We start from the raw sequence: 17,494 nt of genomic DNA, 5'->3' as shown, positions 1-17,494 counted from the left end.
AAATAAGTGTCTAGTTTTGAACAAAACAAATATACTTTGTGTCCCCATGTATGTAATTAATAGGAAAAAAGAAAGCGAAAAAGACAAATGTATCCGAAAGCTAGACTGTGTGTGTGTGTGTGTGTGCGTAAAATAGGAAATGCCTTGTACCTCCGATGACAAGAAATGTTCCAGTGTCAAATTCCATCGCACTAATTTCAACCCTTCCACAGAAGTACATGGCAGAATCAAAGGGTTGGGCCTGGGAAATGTTCAGATGATAGAAGCCATCCGCAGGGTTCCCTCTAAATCGTGGGTGATCTTTAAACTCGTTGTGAAAGGAATCAGACACACCTGCGTAGTGCGACACTATTAATCGGGGCGTTTCCCCGGCGCTTTGCTTATACCATGACAGGTGTGTGAAGCCGACTGGATAGAGACACGGTAGGGTCACGTTGTCTCCAGCGCTGGCGTAGAGCAGAGTACTTCTCTTAGAGCCGGCATTGACGTGGCCATCACCTAAATACAGTTAAAATATACACTATTCAATGTTCATGGAACGCACATCAACAGATTCTGCAAAGTTCAAGCTTTTCTCAATAAATGCATGAGTTGTAACAACACTATTAATGCGTTTACTTACAGTCTCTGTGGAGAAGGGTGAGAAGCAGATAAAACCTGAACATCCTTCACTTTATTGTGTTCATAATAATTCTGGTGCAATGAACCTGTATAACCAGATCAGCGGGGGGAAAAATCTCGACGCTCGTTCTAAAAAGGGAGTGACGAATGACGAATGGTCCGATTTGGATGCTCAGGTCACCAATTTCTTTTGGTTTTACATGTAGGTCAGTGCTTGTAAAAAATGCAGACAGACAGAAAATATACTGTGTGAGAGAGAGTGGTGGCCCCATTTCTTTCCAATATGTCTGCTGTGCATAGAGCCAATTAGCTGAATTGGCAGTGGTTTCATATTCATTTATACGGCACTCAAGTCAATGTTTAAATTTGAAATCTCTCAATATGAATCCATATCTCATTTGGTGATATACATTTTAGTCCCTTTACCTGCACATTTGGAAGTAATCAGATTTCAGCTGAATTCAATCACAGAACAGCAATTATTCACTCTACAAGTGATGGATTTAATAACTGTACTTTGCGTTTATGACTTAAGGTAGGGCAAGTGATTTTCTTTGGTTACAATAAGTGTTAGAAGTCTCTATATTGTGATAGTACTCATTGCCAATAGAGTGTTTGTTACTTTGTTCAGTTATCTCCATGGTCTCCAGTTTAAACAGAAAATTCATGTTCAGGTTGGGATACCAATCAAATCAGGATAGAGAACGCAGTCGGGATACAGATTAAACAAGTGGAATTGTAAATGATGATACAAAGAAATGAGCAGATAAAATTGGACCTGGAACACTATAAAAAAAATGTAAGCTGATGAATGCCTCCTGATTGGCGGAAATGTTGTCACCTACCTGAAAATGTATTTTCTGTTTATTAAGGAGGTGTACAGACTCAGGTACTGAACGATAGACTGTAAAGAATATGGACAAAGCGTTCCCCGGGTCTAACATGGACGTAAAATGAAGCCTGTAATTCCTTGCACTGTAAGTCGCCATAATTATTTCTAGATCCGTTTGGGCCCAGCTGGCCATTGGTTGGCCCAGACAACGAGGCGGGACTTCCCCCCTTAATCTTTGTTGGTTTTTATTTTGACTGAACGGGGGGTGGGCTCCCGTTCATAGACTGTAACAGTAGCCACGCCCCTCAGAACATACGTGAATTTATGGTAATTCCTTTAATATATTATTTAATATAGTGATTCAGATTTAACTATTTCACACTCTCGAAAACGGCATTCTTCCAAATAACCTTCCAAAACTTTTTATTATCTTCAAGTATTTATTCTTTTAAGAACACAGGTTTTCAAACAGCACAGCAAAGCACACTTCATGCAGTAAAACACCTGCATGCTTTTAAGTTTTAAGACAAAATAAAAACAAACTCAATGGCGATCTAGTCCCACTCATCTCAAATCGCCATGCTGTGTCAAAATCTTTTACAGAATGTTTTGAGACAGGAAAGTATATTGCTATTTATTCACAACAATTCCAAATATATCTTGCTTCCTTAATGGAGCCTGTCAGACAAATCCCTTAATTTTACTGCAAAGTGAGCCATTTCCGTAAAAATAGTCTGAAAATATAAAATGGTAAAGACTAAAGTGGAAATAGAGTGTGTGAATCAGATGAATGTAATGTAATGCCTATTCATACTTGGATGCACTCCGTGCCGCACACCAAACATAGCCATACAAGCTCACAACACATAGAGACACATTGTGACCTTGTAGGTTGGCTATTATTTGTGGGGCACAGTGCACACATAAGTCTACCTAAATGAGGCTCAATGAGTTTCAGTATAAAGTCTCCTGAGTCCAGTATACAGGTTATCTATGAAAATGTCATTGCCTTGGTTAGTGAGTTGAACGCCATCCTGAAAAAACAACCCTGGATGAGTGGTCTTTATATTTATGTGAAAAATGACTGCTCCAAATACTAAAAAATTTGCCATCTTCTGGTTCACGGAAATGCGAGCCTTGTTGATTCGGGTCGGCTTCCTGGCACCCGTCCATCGCTGTCGTGCAACAATACCGGAAAAGACAATTTTCATGTTTTCGTACCGAGAGTGCAGCCAGGAAAGCTCAGTCTTCATTATTTGGAAAAGTGTCCACTTTTTCACTCTGCAGAGGTCATTCCCTCCAGCGTGAATGAGCAGGATGTCGGGAGGGGGGCTGGTGGAGAGCTGCTCCTGCACTGTATGGATGACATCTCCCCAGAGCATGTCTTCCTTCACCAACCAAGTCACTTCTGCTGGCAACCCAAAATGGCGTCCCAAAGTCTGTACTACTCTGGGTTGTGCTTGTGCAATTGTGCTTGATCCCACGATCCAGATAGACTTACCTGGGAAGACAGACCCAGAGACCACCATTTTAAAAGCGTTTACCGTTAAAAGCTTTTGCCGTTTCAGCGCCACCTGGTGGTCACCAGTTTAGGCTTTGAGTGCCAATTCTCCCATTATAAAAAAAAGAAAGAATTTGTAATTCTATTATGCATGTAATGTGCATGTCATCACATGTACACCAGATTAGAGGAATTTTCTAAATATATATATATATTTTTGAATTCCCAAGGATCACGTCTTGTCGTCCGTGGCTTCCGGTCCATAATTGGCAATTAGACGTCTTGACGTTTTTGGCTCTTAAACTGTTTTAATAACATTACCCTAAAAGGTGTTTTGGTAAATAATCACATGAAGCATGAAGTACTTTTAGAACAGTGTGTGGAGGGGGGGGGGATAATTTAAGGATGGAACTTTATTGTCCATTACATTTACATAAAATGGAAATTTGTCTTTGGTACACCGGCAGTCAATTTGACGTTACATAAAATACACAGATGCATTAAAATACTATATAAAATGCATTCACATAAACACAGCAACAGTGATCATGGACAGTGGGGATTAGGAGGTGGAACCATTTAAACATTTTCTTATTTAAAATGTCCACAGCAATTGGCACAAACAAACAAACCTCTGTGAGCTTGTAGATCTGCTATTTTCACAATATTCATCTGTGGAATTGAGTCAAACTAAATGTAATGCAACTCAACTCCTACAATTCCAAGTGCATGTCAGCCACTCCCCAGTTCTAATATTAATATTTCGGGGGGGGTTACCCTCAAATGTCTTTGACAATTTACATACAAACAAACTCACGTGTTGCGAAGAGATCTGCAGTTTTTGTTTGTTTGCATTTTCTCCAGATGCTTATGTACTGAATAGGGTAAACTTACTGGTCAGAAGTTCATCTGTCCTGTCCTGTTGTAGGGTTAACTGATGATCGGTGCCTGTGGAAATGATTTGAATTACAACCTTTTAGGGATATCACCACTGATGATGATAGACACCTATTACCATCCCATTCTGGACGAGAACCCCTCTTGGTGTTGGCCATAATGCCATTGAAAAATAGCAGATCTACAAGCTCATAGCGTGGCACTGAGTGCCGTGCTACGAGCTTGTAGATTTCAGATGGGGGTTGGCGGCCAATTACATATAGTTGCTGTCGGGAGGAAACTCCATTTTTGATTATTTTTGGCATAAATCAGTGCTATTGAACACCCTTTACGCCTGTGTGTTGTTTATAAAATATTGAACCGATGGAAAGTAGTAGAAAGTGCTTTGGACAAAACCTCTTAACTCCATTGGACCCTCAAACTGTCTGCTAAAGCAACTAACTCCACAGTATTGCTTCGTTTAATTTCCTGAAAAAAATATATTTTTCATTTCCTGAAACATGAACATTTTGGAGTTATGAGGTTTCCTCCCGACAGCAGAGATATACTTTCTGGGATCCTTGACATGAAAATGTTTGAGAACCACTGATATAGAAACATGAGATTTTTCAGAAAACTGTCATGATTTAGAATAGAAGACATTTGTAGATTGGGACTCAGGTCTAAATAGTACTATGATGCGTCACTCGCCTCCACGTCTCCACCATCCAACACGCACCCCATTGTAGGCGTTGGGTGAAATCGCCCCTCATAGTCCAGTTGGGATATTTCCCAACCCCTTATCCCTTTTTTTTTTACTATTTTCTAAATATTCACAGTATAGGGATAAGGCATTTGCCATTGGATGAAAGTAGAGCCAGCCCATAGACTCCATATCAAAGTATTGACGTCAATCATTTATCCCTGGGTAATTTCTCTATGGAGAATACCGGTAACAACTTAATGATAATATAACATTAAAGGACAACTTCACCCGCTCTGAACCCATTCTTCATATAATTGGTCCTAATATGGTGCCAGTTTAAAATGCCTATACATTGTATTCTGTGCATGCCACCCTTCCTGCCTTTCCCACTGTGGTAGGAAAGAAAGGAGAGCGTGAAACTCACCGATGTCCAGATGATCTTCAGGCTCCTGTTTCACAGAAACAGTCATGGTCGGCACTGGAGAACTCTTCTTCACCCTGGAAACCACCGGTCGCTCTGGAATGACGGAAAACAAGGAAAGTGTGACATGGGTTGTTAGATGAAGGTTGAACATAAAACAGAGAGAACAAGATGCAACAACATGCATTTCACTGGTGAGTGGTGACACGTGATTTGCGGGGAGATGTTTTTTTTTTTTACGTAAATTAATTTAATTAAGTTGTTAATGTTAGAATGTTTGGTGTGTGTAATGCTAATGCAGGGCCTATTGAGGTTGGAGGACAGGGCTGTGCGGCGCTAGGTTCCGTGAGGCGGTCCGTGCGTCGTGGCGTTGTGAGATGGCGCAGAAAGCGAGCAGCTGTCTTGCTCTATGCTAAGGAAGTACTCTGACTGACAGACAGCGATGAGCGATTTAGACAGCAAGCGAGGGTCCGCTAAATTATTAGATAGATACATACACACTGCAGTTAATCTCTCCCTCTATGTCTTCCATGTTTATGTATACAGCCAAGTATCTGACCATTTTTTTCTATGAATATTAGCTGTGTCAGACCTTTTACTGGAGTATTGTGTTTTGAGCTTGTACAGTATGTAACAGTATGTATCGGACCACAATGGATGACACAAAATGGATAACACAAAAAGGTCTAAGGGACGGGTTGGTTGTCCCTTGGACTTTGTGTAAACCATTTAGCCTAAATGTTTAACTGTACCTCCTCATGCCGTTTACATTTCTGTCTAATAAAGTACGGTAATCAATCAATCAATCAATCAATCAATAAGTTAGCCGAGGATGATAGCCTTAGAACAGAAAAGAACAAATCTAAGACAGGAAAGTATGTAACTTACTCATGTCCAGCTGGTCTTCAGGTTCCCTTTTAACAGAAACGGTCCTGGCCGGCCGGACATTCATCCAGCGCGTGTCTTCCTTCACCAACCAAGTCCAGAGTTCTTAAGTTAACATAGTTGGATTTTAACAGAAAGACGCCATAAATCACTCAAAGTGAGTGACAGACTCAACTGTAGCACACAGCATGCAAGGCAGCGATGCATGCATGCAAACAACATGTTTCTCCAGCTGAGATTTAGTGTCTCCATCTCTCTCTGGAAGAGGTTGTACATGCTCCAACACAAACGCATGAAGCTTCAGCTGACACAAATCAACACCACGCTGTTTGTCCAAAACACACAATAACTCCTCTCCCACCGACGTCATGTGTTCATTTATCTTCAGCCTTTCTCACTGTAGTAGGAAAGAAAGGAGAACATGAAACTCACCGGTGTCCAGCTGATCTTCAGGCTCCTGTTTCACAGAAACTGTCCTGGCCGGCCGTGGAGAACTCTTCTTCACCTTCAGGCAGGACTGCCCCAACTGGTCTGGAATGAGGGAAAACAACAAGAACTTCATTCACTTTGATGTGACATCGAGGTAAATGGGAATTACATCGTTTACATTTCAAGTACTCAATCAATCAATAAATTAAGCCAAGACGATACCCTTAGAACAGAACAGGAAACAATCTAAGAAAGGAGAGTATGAAACTTACCGATGTCCAGATGGTCTTCATGTTCATGTTTAATAGAAAAGGTCCTGGCTTGCCGTGGAGAACTATTCTCCTGCTGGTCTGGAATAAAATGAGGACTTTGATAGCCTACTATAAATGTGAACATTTTTTCTATGATTATCATTCAGCTGTTTTGAGGACTTACAGTATGTATGCTAAGTCAAGATGACAACCTTACCTTAGAACAGAAAAAAATCAAAGAAATAAATGAAACGTACATATGTCCAGGTGGTCTTCATGTTCCTGTTTAACGGAAACGCTCCTGGCTGGCCACTGGTCTGGAATGAGGGAACAGAATGAGGACTTTGATGTGATGTGGGTTGTAGATGAAGGTTAAACGTAAAACAGAAGCATGGGGTCTAAAGGGGCAGAGGCGTTTAATGCACACACACACACACACACACACACACACACACACACACACACACACACACACACACACACACACAAGCCAATCTTGTGTAGTGTACGACTACATGAATAAACCTTTTCACAGATCATGTAAAATTGTGAATTAATTTAGTTTTTGTTCTTTTCTAGATAACAATGTCTAGTTGATCAGCTATTTTTGCTACTAGTGCTACAAACAAGAAGTGTCTCAGTCATATTATATAAATGGATACCCAGAAAGGACTGATTTGTCCCTTCTTAGGTCCAAATCACATGACTATGGGCACCTTGTCCACTTTTCCTAGGGGACATGGGAGAGAGCACAGATCAGAGAGGTGGTGAGAGGTGTTATTTGCCAGGATTTTAATGCCTTTGTGATTTGGGTTTTTCCTAAAATGATCAGCCAGTTATCTGCGCAAATAACGCGGCTACAATTTCCGGGGTCACGAAGGAGGGTGGGGATAATTCCGAGCCCTAAATAATATCCGAGGACTTATTTAGGGCTCGTAGTCGGACCACACTTTGAAGGCTCGCTGCCTTCTGATGTCATTAGTGCCTAAATGGAGTATCACTGTGTGAACGGAGGGGTGGCGTTTGAGAACGTCAGGAATGTGGGGGATCAATCTATTATTTTTCCACCGGAGAAAGAATAGGAAACACAGTGGGGGGATGGAAAGTTCACGGACAAACGGAGTCACCTAAAATAATATTTTCCAGTGGAGGGGTGCAGGGGCCGTTCTCGTCGTTAGTGGAGATTGAGGCAGAGGTTTGGTGATCCGTGTTACCATGTCTAGAGGTCAGCACCCTGGAGAGACAGACAAACAAACACGTCATGGTCCAGTTTAATAGTACATTGTTCCCTTTCTCCTCCAAGGTTTTGAGACAATGTTGAGGACCACTGACCCCTTGCTGTGGGTCTCCTCCGCCTTGGTCATGTAGACGCAGCGCTTCTTCACGGGCGGGGCGGGATCGGCATTCTCCATAATCCCCGATGGGCTAGTAGTGTCTAGGATCCGGAGACGACGAGAGCAGGGCCGGCTCCAGGATGAAATGACTAAGGGTGCAGTCGGAAATGTTGAGGGTGCACATTGTTGTTTTTATTTCACACAGCAATTGCATTGTTAAATCAAACAGCTAGGGTGATAACTGTACAGGTGCCTCTTCAATTTGCCTTGTCATGGCATATTCAGAGGATATCACTAAGCATTTAGCAATACAAAAGAGTCTGGTACTTCATAAAACAATAGATGTTTTGACCATCAAGCATGATACATTGAAGACTCAACTGAATGCCAAAAGAAAAGGAATTATATTATAATAATTATATAGTAAGTTCACACACACATCAACCTTATCTATGGTGAGGCCAGTTAGAGTTACTGCTACAAATTATTTGGTTTGACAAATTAAGCAGGGGCAAAATGTTTTAACTAACCATCGTTTGATCAGTCGATACCCGACCATACGTATATAAGTTACAGAACAGAAAATAAATTAGACCATGAAACGTACTATGGTACAGGTGTTCTTCAGGCTCCTCTTCCTGTTCAGTAGAAACAGTTATACACACTGGAGAACTCTTTCACTTTGGACTCCACAGACTGGTCTGGAATGAAGGAACAGAATAAGGACTTTAATATTAAGGACTGACACAGCCGTAGATGAAGGTTGAATATAAATAGGGTGTAAAGAAGGAGTCATCTGTTTATATGAAGACTACCATACATAAGCCCTGGCAGAGTAGTTCTGGAGTAGTTCCAACGGATTGTGTGGCCCTGGTTTTTCCCTAGTGGGACTGATTGAGGGTAGCTACTGGGACGTAAGTCGGGACTTGATCACCCCGGCTGGGGCGCCTGGGTGAGGGGTATGATATTCGAGAGACCTGAAACCCAGATGACCTTGGGATACATCACTGAGGATACGTCCCAGGTGCATCCATGCAATGTTTTTTTGTTATAGTTCTTCTCACTGTGACAACCAGGTAGTCTGGTGACCACCGGAGAGACGGGTGACAGCCGGAATGTAGACGGCACCCGGGTGAGCAGTATGGGTTAGCGCCCCAGCCTGTGTCCTCCGTGAGGAGGAAGCCCAACATTGTTTTTTTTACTGTACAATAGTTTCTAACAGGCCGACCAATGCTGTAACTTCATCACTAAGTCAGCGACTCAGTCCGTCAGTGGGTGACATTTGCAGGTTTTTGTGTGCACATATAAAATGTTTTAAGCTATTTTATTTTATGGTTTTATTTTGTTCTGCATTTGCACACCATAAGATGTAAAGTCGGTCTGACAGTTCATCCCTGAGATAATCAGTATATGCCCACATGGGCATATCGGTGGTTCTAGAGAGCCGGCAATCGGACCGACTGGGCAGTGCCAGTGAAAGTAATGTATGAGTCTTGTATGGGTTTGGGCCTAAACTTTATAACTGTGGACTGGAGACCTATGTGGGTTGGTGCTTTAGTTTAAACTGGTTTGTCCTCTTTTGCTGTGAAAATGGAAGACCCTGGTGTAAACAAGTCTTGTGCTTTGTCATGGTTCGTCCTCAATGTAGCAGTTTTTGTAATGACTTTTGTTGCTTTTGCTTTTGTTTGTTTGAAATGTATACCCGTTCTACATATTGTGAAGGGAAAAAAAACAATCAAAAGGGTTAATCATTAATCGAAAGTTGATTCACCTTATCATACCTACCGCATCATCATCGAAACATATTGATTGCTTTTTATTAAACAACGCAGCAATGCTAATCGCTGTGGGCCTACCAGCAAATTTCTAACACCCGGCCGTGGCACATGTGGCGAGGACTTTATATTTTAAATCGGAATGTTTATATGTACACGTTTGTAGGCTACTGTAAATGTAGCGATTGCGTGACACAGGCTGCAGTTGCGCCATGAGTCATGTTTCAGCAGGGCTACTCTTGATCCAACTTTCCAGAGATGCTGTTGTCCGACTCTGCGTTCAGACCAGTATCACCTAATGTAAATTAAAATATAGACTCCGACCTGAAGGTGAACAAAATATAACACAATAAATAAAATGACATTAAACAAAACAAAAAAAGACACATTCACATACCGAGTCTTCCTGTATTGCTGCAGTGCTACAACTCTGTTGTTTACAAGTTGTTGGCAAAGTGTAACCGCTTCTTTCTTTCAAACCACCGGACTTCCGGTTCCGGTGGTTTGAACTTTCAAAATAAAACTTGCATAGGCTCCAGCGTTCACATTGACACATTTTAACCTTCAGATTCAGAGTGATTGGCACCACAGAGTAGTTCAACAAACCACATGCAACCCAGATTCGGCTCAAACAAGGGATTACATTAATTTTGCTCCTAGTCCTATGCCACTAAAATGTGGAACGCCCTACCAACAGGCAACAGCCATTAAGAAATGTGAATTCCTTGACTCCTTCAAAACCTCTGTCAAAGAGCACATTAAGTGACCCCTCCCCTTTATTTCCCCCATACTGTACATGTTTCTCCCTTTCTTATATATATACCGGTATATGATTTATTTTTCAATCAAAGACAATGCATAGAACTGTCAGGATTTCGGTTTTTGTTCTCCACAGTGTGTCGCCCTCAAGTGGACAAAATGAATATAAACTAGAAAAGTGCCCCTTTGGGGCACAGGTCTGAGGCTGAGCTAGCCTGGAAGTAAAACAAAACACTTGCCCTGCGGTCTCCGAGGCTAGGTCTGAGCTGATGGGAGCTCCTGTATGAAGCCCTATATATATATATATATATATGGACACATGAGTCTATTTTTTAATAACAGTAATTTAAATTGATTACAGTACATGTACTACAGTAATTTAAATATAGTACATGCTTTCCTGACACCCCTCAATATCACTGCATGTCAATTCACCGTCTCTTCAGTACAAACAACTATAATTGACAGATGTTGCACCCAAATGGTATCATCTCTTTAAGAGCACCAATTAATGAATTTTTTGAATATTATAAGAAATTATGCATTAACTACTTTCAGTTTTATATTTTTATTACATTACCAAAAGACAGAAAATATACATGAAACAAGAGTAAAAACAAGGTAAGAAAAAGAAAATGTGACAGAAAAAGTACACACAAAGAGACCAACAATGCATTAACTGCTTTCAATATGGCATTTAACCTGCATTAACCACAAGCCGATGTTTAAGCTCACAAAGCTCACAAGGCTTCACATCATGACTCATTGTGAGTTTGTACACTGGCTATTTTTTCCGACCACAGCTTCACGATAAAGTATAAAACATCCGTGTGATTTTAGCATTGGCCATTCGAAATGGCAGAGGCAGACAAGCTCACAGCGTAAGCTTGTACATCTGCTAATTTTATTTATTGGTTTAGAAAACATTTGTAGTAGCCTCAGGACTTAATGGGTCAAGTGCGGGTTATTGTCACGTGTTCACAGACGAGACAAGAGCCTGGACCAGAGAGAGTCACTCAGAATCGATGACAATGACGTCGTCATGGTGTGTTTTGTCCACCCGAGCGTTGGCCTCCAGGGCTTGGACTATCTGTGCGGCAGAGGGACGTTGGTTGGGGTCCTCCTCCGTACACAGGCAGAAGAGCTCCACCATCCTGCGGTAACTTGCACCCAGGGTCTCCATGTCCACAGGGGGTCGCGTCCCCAGCCTCTCGTAGTAGGCATCCTCGTCCCAACTCCCTTCTGACAGGGAGAGACAGAGAGATTGCAGGGTAATTTATTATAGTTGAAACTATAACAAATTAACGAAAACTGGAATTGGGAAAATGTTTTAGTTAACTGAAGATTAAGTTGGAAAGAAAAAGACAAACGAGGCTTTACCAAAACATAAATAAACCACAACTGACGAAACTCAAGAAAGCCCTTTCTATATGAATCAAAACTAAATGAAAATGAGAGAAAAATAAATAAAGTCCAAACAAAAAAATGCAAAACTACAGTATAATAACCTTTGTGGGATGATTATGACAGATTAAATATTCAACATTGTGATGTTGATTATTTGAGCCACATGAGCCCCAGCGATTACCCGCTCCTATACACATGCATCTGCACTGAATCACTATGTGTATAACAACTGATTTATAGCTAGATGTACTACTACTACTACTAACTACTGTACTATCGTTGCTGTCGGGCAGAAACCTGTTATCCTCATATTTTAAGGGCCGATTCATACTCCTATTTTAGAGCCGAATAAAAGTCGGTTCGGCGCTGTAGAGCCTACAATGTGACGGCATTTGAGGTTCGGGGGGGGCGGGTACCGTCCTAAAGTCGTCTCTTCTAACTTAATCATGCCCTACTTGATCATACTACAGTGTCACACAAAAGCATCAAAAACATCAGATCTCTACAAGCTCAACACGCTACACGTCTTGAGCTGGTCGATCTGCAACTTTAGCCATTTTATTATTTGATTTTCTTTTCTGGACATATGAGGTTTTCACTGTGAGCTTGAGTTGATTTGCCATTTCATTCTACCGTCTGTTCTCACCTTCATCCTCAGTGTCATCCTCCGTCTCCTCATCATACTCGTCTGGTATGTCCAGGTGAGGAATGTCCAGGGACATCATCTCCCACAGGGTCAGGCCGTAGGAGAAGATGTCCGACTTGTCTGTGATCACTCCTCCCTCCTCGAGGCACTCCTTAGGCTTCCATGGCTCCGTGCCGACAAACTCAGCTTCGGGGTCCGATACTGTCAAAAACGTGCAATGAGAAACAATGACACCATGAGTGGTGCAACCGACACATCACACGAAATCCTTTATGGTTCAACCACGTCTACCTATAAATAAGTAAATGTCTGTCGGAAAATGGAGACAGAGAGAGAGAGAGAGATGGAGAGCGACGCCCAGCAATGGCCGTCGGGATCAGGACTCAAACCCGCGACACGCTCTCAGGCTACATTGGGGACCCATGCATACATATTATTGTAGTGGTCCTCAAAGTGAGATCCATGGAACCTCTGGGTTACTTGAAGGGGTTCCGAATGGACCCTTACAGGTCTCTCTGAGAGTATAAATGGAACCAAATGGACCTCTTGTAGAAACCATTTGTGCATACTCAAGAGCTATGTGGTGGTCCTTGAAATGAAAAGGTTGAAACCTGGTTTCAGATCCTGGTTCCAGATCTCAAACCTCGTTCCCACCTTAACAATAGTGTTCACCCCTATTCTGGGGGCGACCATTCGGCCAGGGCTCCAGAGAACACCCATCCATTCTGAGAGCACGTGCACCTGTGCATTGGTCTTGACTCTCACCGGTTCACAGTGCTAACTACTAAATAACACTGCAGATACATCAGGACTATTTTTGTGAGGGTGCCTGAGAAAGCTCACCCATCTCACTAGCCACTGTAGCATTTGGAACCTCACCGCACTACACGCACGTTTGGATAGGAAATATGCCATAATCTCACTGACCGCTCCTTCTTTTCAAAGGAAGCCTTGCCTCTCAAAAGCCTCCCTGAAAGTTGTGCATCCACCATAGGGAATTTTAATTGTGGTTAGTTTGAATCCAAATAACTGAAATAAGTTGTGGCGACTGGAGTGACTGACAGCTCCCTACCCGTCATGTTCTCATCCAGCCATAGAGACACGCCCACATCACAGATCTTGATGGTCTCGAAGTCTCCTTTGATGACCACGTTACATGACTTCATGTCCCCGTGGAGCAGCTTCTTCTCAGTGTGAAGGTACTGGATAAAGAAATCGATAAAGAATATCTATCTTAAATACATACACACACTTAAATCTAAAGATATTTCAAATAGGGAACTGTGACGGACATTGTGCATTTGTTTGATTTAACTGTATGTAATGTATGTATTGTGGGGTTTTTTTGGGTTTAAAAAAAAATATATATATATATATTATTTTTTTTGTTCTGTATTTATGAACATTTCCTGATGTTTCTTCAAAGTTTGTGTTTGTATTTGTGCTGCCATGGGGGGAAAATATATGTAAATAATTGTTTTGAAATGACTTTGTTTTGTAATGAAAAATCAATAAACATATGTTTTTTTAAAAAGAAAAGGAAAATATTTCAAAATGTTTTCGTGAACGGAAATGCCAGCTTTGCTCTGGTTTCGGGAGCTGTAGTTCCACACTATATAGCATTCAGAGATTGTGGAATAGTTGTCTGGCTACGGGAGACTATGTTTTATTTGATGTACATTTTACCTGCAGGCCTCGAGCCACGTGCAGTGCCACCCTCTGGATGGTGGCAGCAGGGAAAGCACCCAGGCCCTGTGCCTTCCTCTTCTCAATGAGGTCATTGAGGGACTGCTCTCCTCCGTACTCCATGGCCAGGCATTTGGTGCCATCGTTGGCCGTCACTTGGGCACGGAAACCTGCAAGGGTCAAAGGCAGGGCAGCAGATAAGAGACTAGGGGCTGCAACTCACCAGTATTTTTCTTAGCGATAAATCCATCATTATTTATTCCATAATTAGTTACACTACTAGGAAAAAGTAGTTGTAGTAGTTGTTCGTAATGCAAATTTAAGTAGTGGTGTTACTTAGTAGGTGTAGGTGTTGTTGGTAACGCAACTAACACAGGTCATCGTCACACTTGTCGTATGGAGTCAGTAAATGGGTGGAGTACTTTTTAAGTTCAATACATGGTCAAATCATTTCTGCATCATTTCTGCATTTTGTACCCGCAAGGGTCCATTCGTTTACATATCAGAGTTGCACAAAGGATTTTACTGGCTGGAACTGCCTCTTGTCTTACCAACAATGTTTGTGTGAACGAGCTCCTTCAGAATATTTGCCTCTTCATCCAGTCGTTTCTGGTAAATCTTCAGCTGCCTGGACTCACATTTGCTGTTGATCTTCTTTATAGCCCAGGGTGAGGCGTTCAGCTTACCCATTCTGGAAACATTTATACATAATATTGATATTTAACCTGGGGGTTAAAAAACTAAAAAGTAAAACAAAGGTGGGTTATCATTATCAATGATAATCATTCACAGCATCACATGCGATGGTTTTATTTTCTCTTGCCACTTTCCAAGCTAAATATTGTAATAAGTCGAGTAAAGCTGCTAAAATGTATGAACATTCAACATTCAACGTATCAACGTATCAACATTACTCTGAGTCTGATGTACACAAGTTCGAACAATAAAGACACCTGGAAAGGAGGTCTTTATTGTATCAGAAATCTGTGAAATGATGTACTACTATTATGTAAGCCACAAATGTGAGAACCACTTCGTTCAAACTGGCAGATACAAAAGATGCATCATATTTGAAAGGGCTAAGCTAGATATTTGAGGATGAGAGGCTCAAGCTGAAGCTAGTAAGGCAAGGCATGTTAGGTGAGGTCCCCATATTCAGTGACCTATTAGTTTATGTTCTTTGCTTTGTTCGAGTGTGTGGCAGACGGTAGGGGCTGTAGTGCCTGGGACTGCACAGTCCTTTTGCCATTGCGCTCTCACTGGTCGTGCACAGGAGGCGTTTTCCTCACAGTCAGTGAGTTGATACCTGAGGTAGCTGAAGTTGAAACCAGCTCAACCTTTTTGTAGCGGCTACAAATGTCAGATGTATCATTGCATCATCATGATGAGGCTAGCTTCCATTGAAAAAGAATGGTAGACTGGTGTCTTTGTAGCGTGACCGTGCCTTAAAAACATTTAGTGAACTATTATAAATAAATCAAAGGTGAGTCAGACCAAACCTTTTCATGAGATAAACATTCACTCCAGTCCCACAGCCAAGTTTCTTCATGAAAGGTGATGCAGGGATGGTGATGGGACTCCCACTGCTTAGATGAGCTGATTTGGGGGTCTTGAATGAGTTGTCACCAAGGACAGCAGGAGAGTCCAGGATGGTGATGGGACTCCCATTGCTCAGAGAAGAACTCTTAACACGAACCGATGTTGGGGTGTTGAATGAGTTGTCATCGAATCTCTTAACACGAAGTGCCTGGGGGCTCTTGAATGCATCGTCGCTGAGATTGGCAGGGTCCATTCTTACTAAAGGACACATGAAAACAAATGGAAAAATTCAAAAATGATTCAACAGTGTCTCGGTCTTAGTCTTTTCAAGAGATAATCTCTGACATTTCGCACAACTCACACCTACACCATATGCCATGCCATGCAGAATTTGCGTCCTCACCATCGTCTATGTTTGCGTTGCAATGTTTGTGTTTACACGAACACTCAAAATGGTCCATTCATAGTCAAAGGCATGATTTTATGTTTGTGTAGGACAACGTTTTCAAATACACCAAAAGCTGGACATAGGAGGGGCCATCACCCCTCAAGAAAACAAAAAATAAATAAGTGTGTGTGTGTGTGTGTGTCAGTCTTGTAAAAGTGTAACACACTGATAGTTCTACTTCTTATGGCTATGCCACCCAGACACGTTAAAATGTAATTTTATTATATATTCTGTAGGTAATACTGATAGCCATGGGCAAAAAAACAATGCCATACACAGTACACACGACAGAAAATCCAGCTGGGCACACTGGTTACAGTCAAATCATCATGTCAATGAAATGATAATACAACATTTGATATGATACTTAAAACCTATCTCTGGTCACGAATAAACCCCACCCCACACACAGCCATGCAGACACAACATACAATGAATCGAAATCAAAGCACAACGCCTCAAACCTGCACACAACAACAAAACACACACACACATAATTCATATAAATTCGTATGAAAAATGCTATGTTGCCTTTTGGGTTGCTTGCAGCCTTGGTGCAATTTGTCCTCCTCCCGCCGGGCCTGATTATTGCCGACGACGACCGTCTTGTGACGATCATCCAACGCTAGGTTGTTGTTTGTAACATTATTGACATTTGACAGACAGACTACAGTCACAGACAACACGCAGAGAGTTCACGTAAACTCATGACGACGACCGAAAGAAACCAAATAAACGTTAAGAACATTTCACGCACGTATGGATCTGTATTTTGAAATCAACTTGTTATGTTGGGTCAAGTTTACCTGTTTGATCTGCTCTCACAGCGAATATGATGATGATGCAGGAGGAAAGTAGGAAACAAACAGCGCGCGCTCAGTTTTGTTTGCGCGCGAGACCGGAAGTGCCACGGGAAGTGACGAAACGAACGGATCATTGTACTGCGCATGTTCAGCCATACAACTTTATTTGGTTATCTCCTAATACTCTATGGTTATCTCCTTTATATATGAACTCTAAGGTTATCCCTAGAGTATAAATTAAAGCCAAGTTAGCTTGCAAGCTAACAGCAACGTTGAAAAATATTGACACACGTCACCGTGATTATTTACCCGGCACTGTCCTTTGGTCGTGTGGAGATGTCGCCATGACAACACAAATACACAAACCTAGTGTTGATATCTCGTGTGGTCCACCTGCGCAGCTGTTTGTTGATATGGGTGACGTCAGAGCGTTCTGTGTACAAACCCGTTGCTAGGCATCAGCCAATGGGCAACAGGCGACCAACAGAATAAAGCCTGGCTGTAGGCTGTTACACATCACTTCTTTCTTTGGGAGAGACTGCAGCTATAGACAGTACAGCTCAGAACCTTAGCAG

At 41.8% G+C, this 17,494-nt stretch overlaps 2 protein-coding genes across 4 annotated transcripts; both read right to left on the bottom strand.

The window, feature by feature from the left end:
• Positions 1-1,836: 1,836 nt before the first annotated feature.
• LOC308309661 (uncharacterized protein) lies at positions 1,837-10,165 on the bottom strand. 3 transcript variants are annotated; one of them, XM_080755571.1, is made up of 11 exons: positions 10,029-10,165; positions 8,464-8,557; positions 7,855-8,005; positions 7,650-7,756; positions 6,780-6,839; positions 6,544-6,621; positions 6,275-6,373; positions 5,846-5,947; positions 4,961-5,053; positions 3,849-3,902; positions 1,837-2,954 (listed from the first exon to the last, which is right to left on the bottom strand). In XM_080755571.1, exons 3-11 carry the CDS (start codon positions 7,932-7,934, stop codon positions 2,398-2,400), a joined length of 1,230 nt encoding a protein of 409 aa, XP_080611697.1. In that variant the 5' UTR covers positions 7,935-8,005; positions 8,464-8,557; positions 10,029-10,165; the 3' UTR covers positions 1,837-2,397. The 3 variants fall into 3 exon arrangements, with proteins under 3 accessions (XP_080611697.1, XP_080611699.1, XP_080611698.1); XM_080755573.1 differs by lacking the exon at positions 5,846-5,947; XM_080755572.1 differs by lacking the exon at positions 6,544-6,621.
• Positions 10,166-10,948: 783 nt separating this feature from the next.
• On the bottom strand, positions 10,949-17,055 carry pbk (PDZ binding kinase). The gene is made up of 7 exons (XM_080759480.1): positions 16,923-17,055; positions 15,629-15,926; positions 14,681-14,820; positions 14,130-14,299; positions 13,516-13,645; positions 12,444-12,644; positions 10,949-11,632 (listed from the first exon to the last, which is right to left on the bottom strand). The coding sequence occupies exons 2-7, from the start codon at positions 15,919-15,921 to the stop codon at positions 11,403-11,405; spliced, it is 1,164 nt and encodes a 387-aa protein (XP_080615606.1). The 5' UTR covers positions 15,922-15,926; positions 16,923-17,055; the 3' UTR covers positions 10,949-11,402.
• Between the last annotated feature and the right edge of the window lie 439 nt (positions 17,056-17,494).

The sequence above is a fragment of the Protomyctophum bolini genome, assembly GCF_963924005.1.
Source record: "Protomyctophum bolini genome assembly, chromosome: 3".
Lineage (NCBI taxonomy): Eukaryota > Metazoa > Chordata > Actinopteri > Myctophiformes > Myctophidae > Protomyctophum > Protomyctophum bolini.
This window is presented reverse-complemented; position numbering and strand designations above follow the sequence as displayed.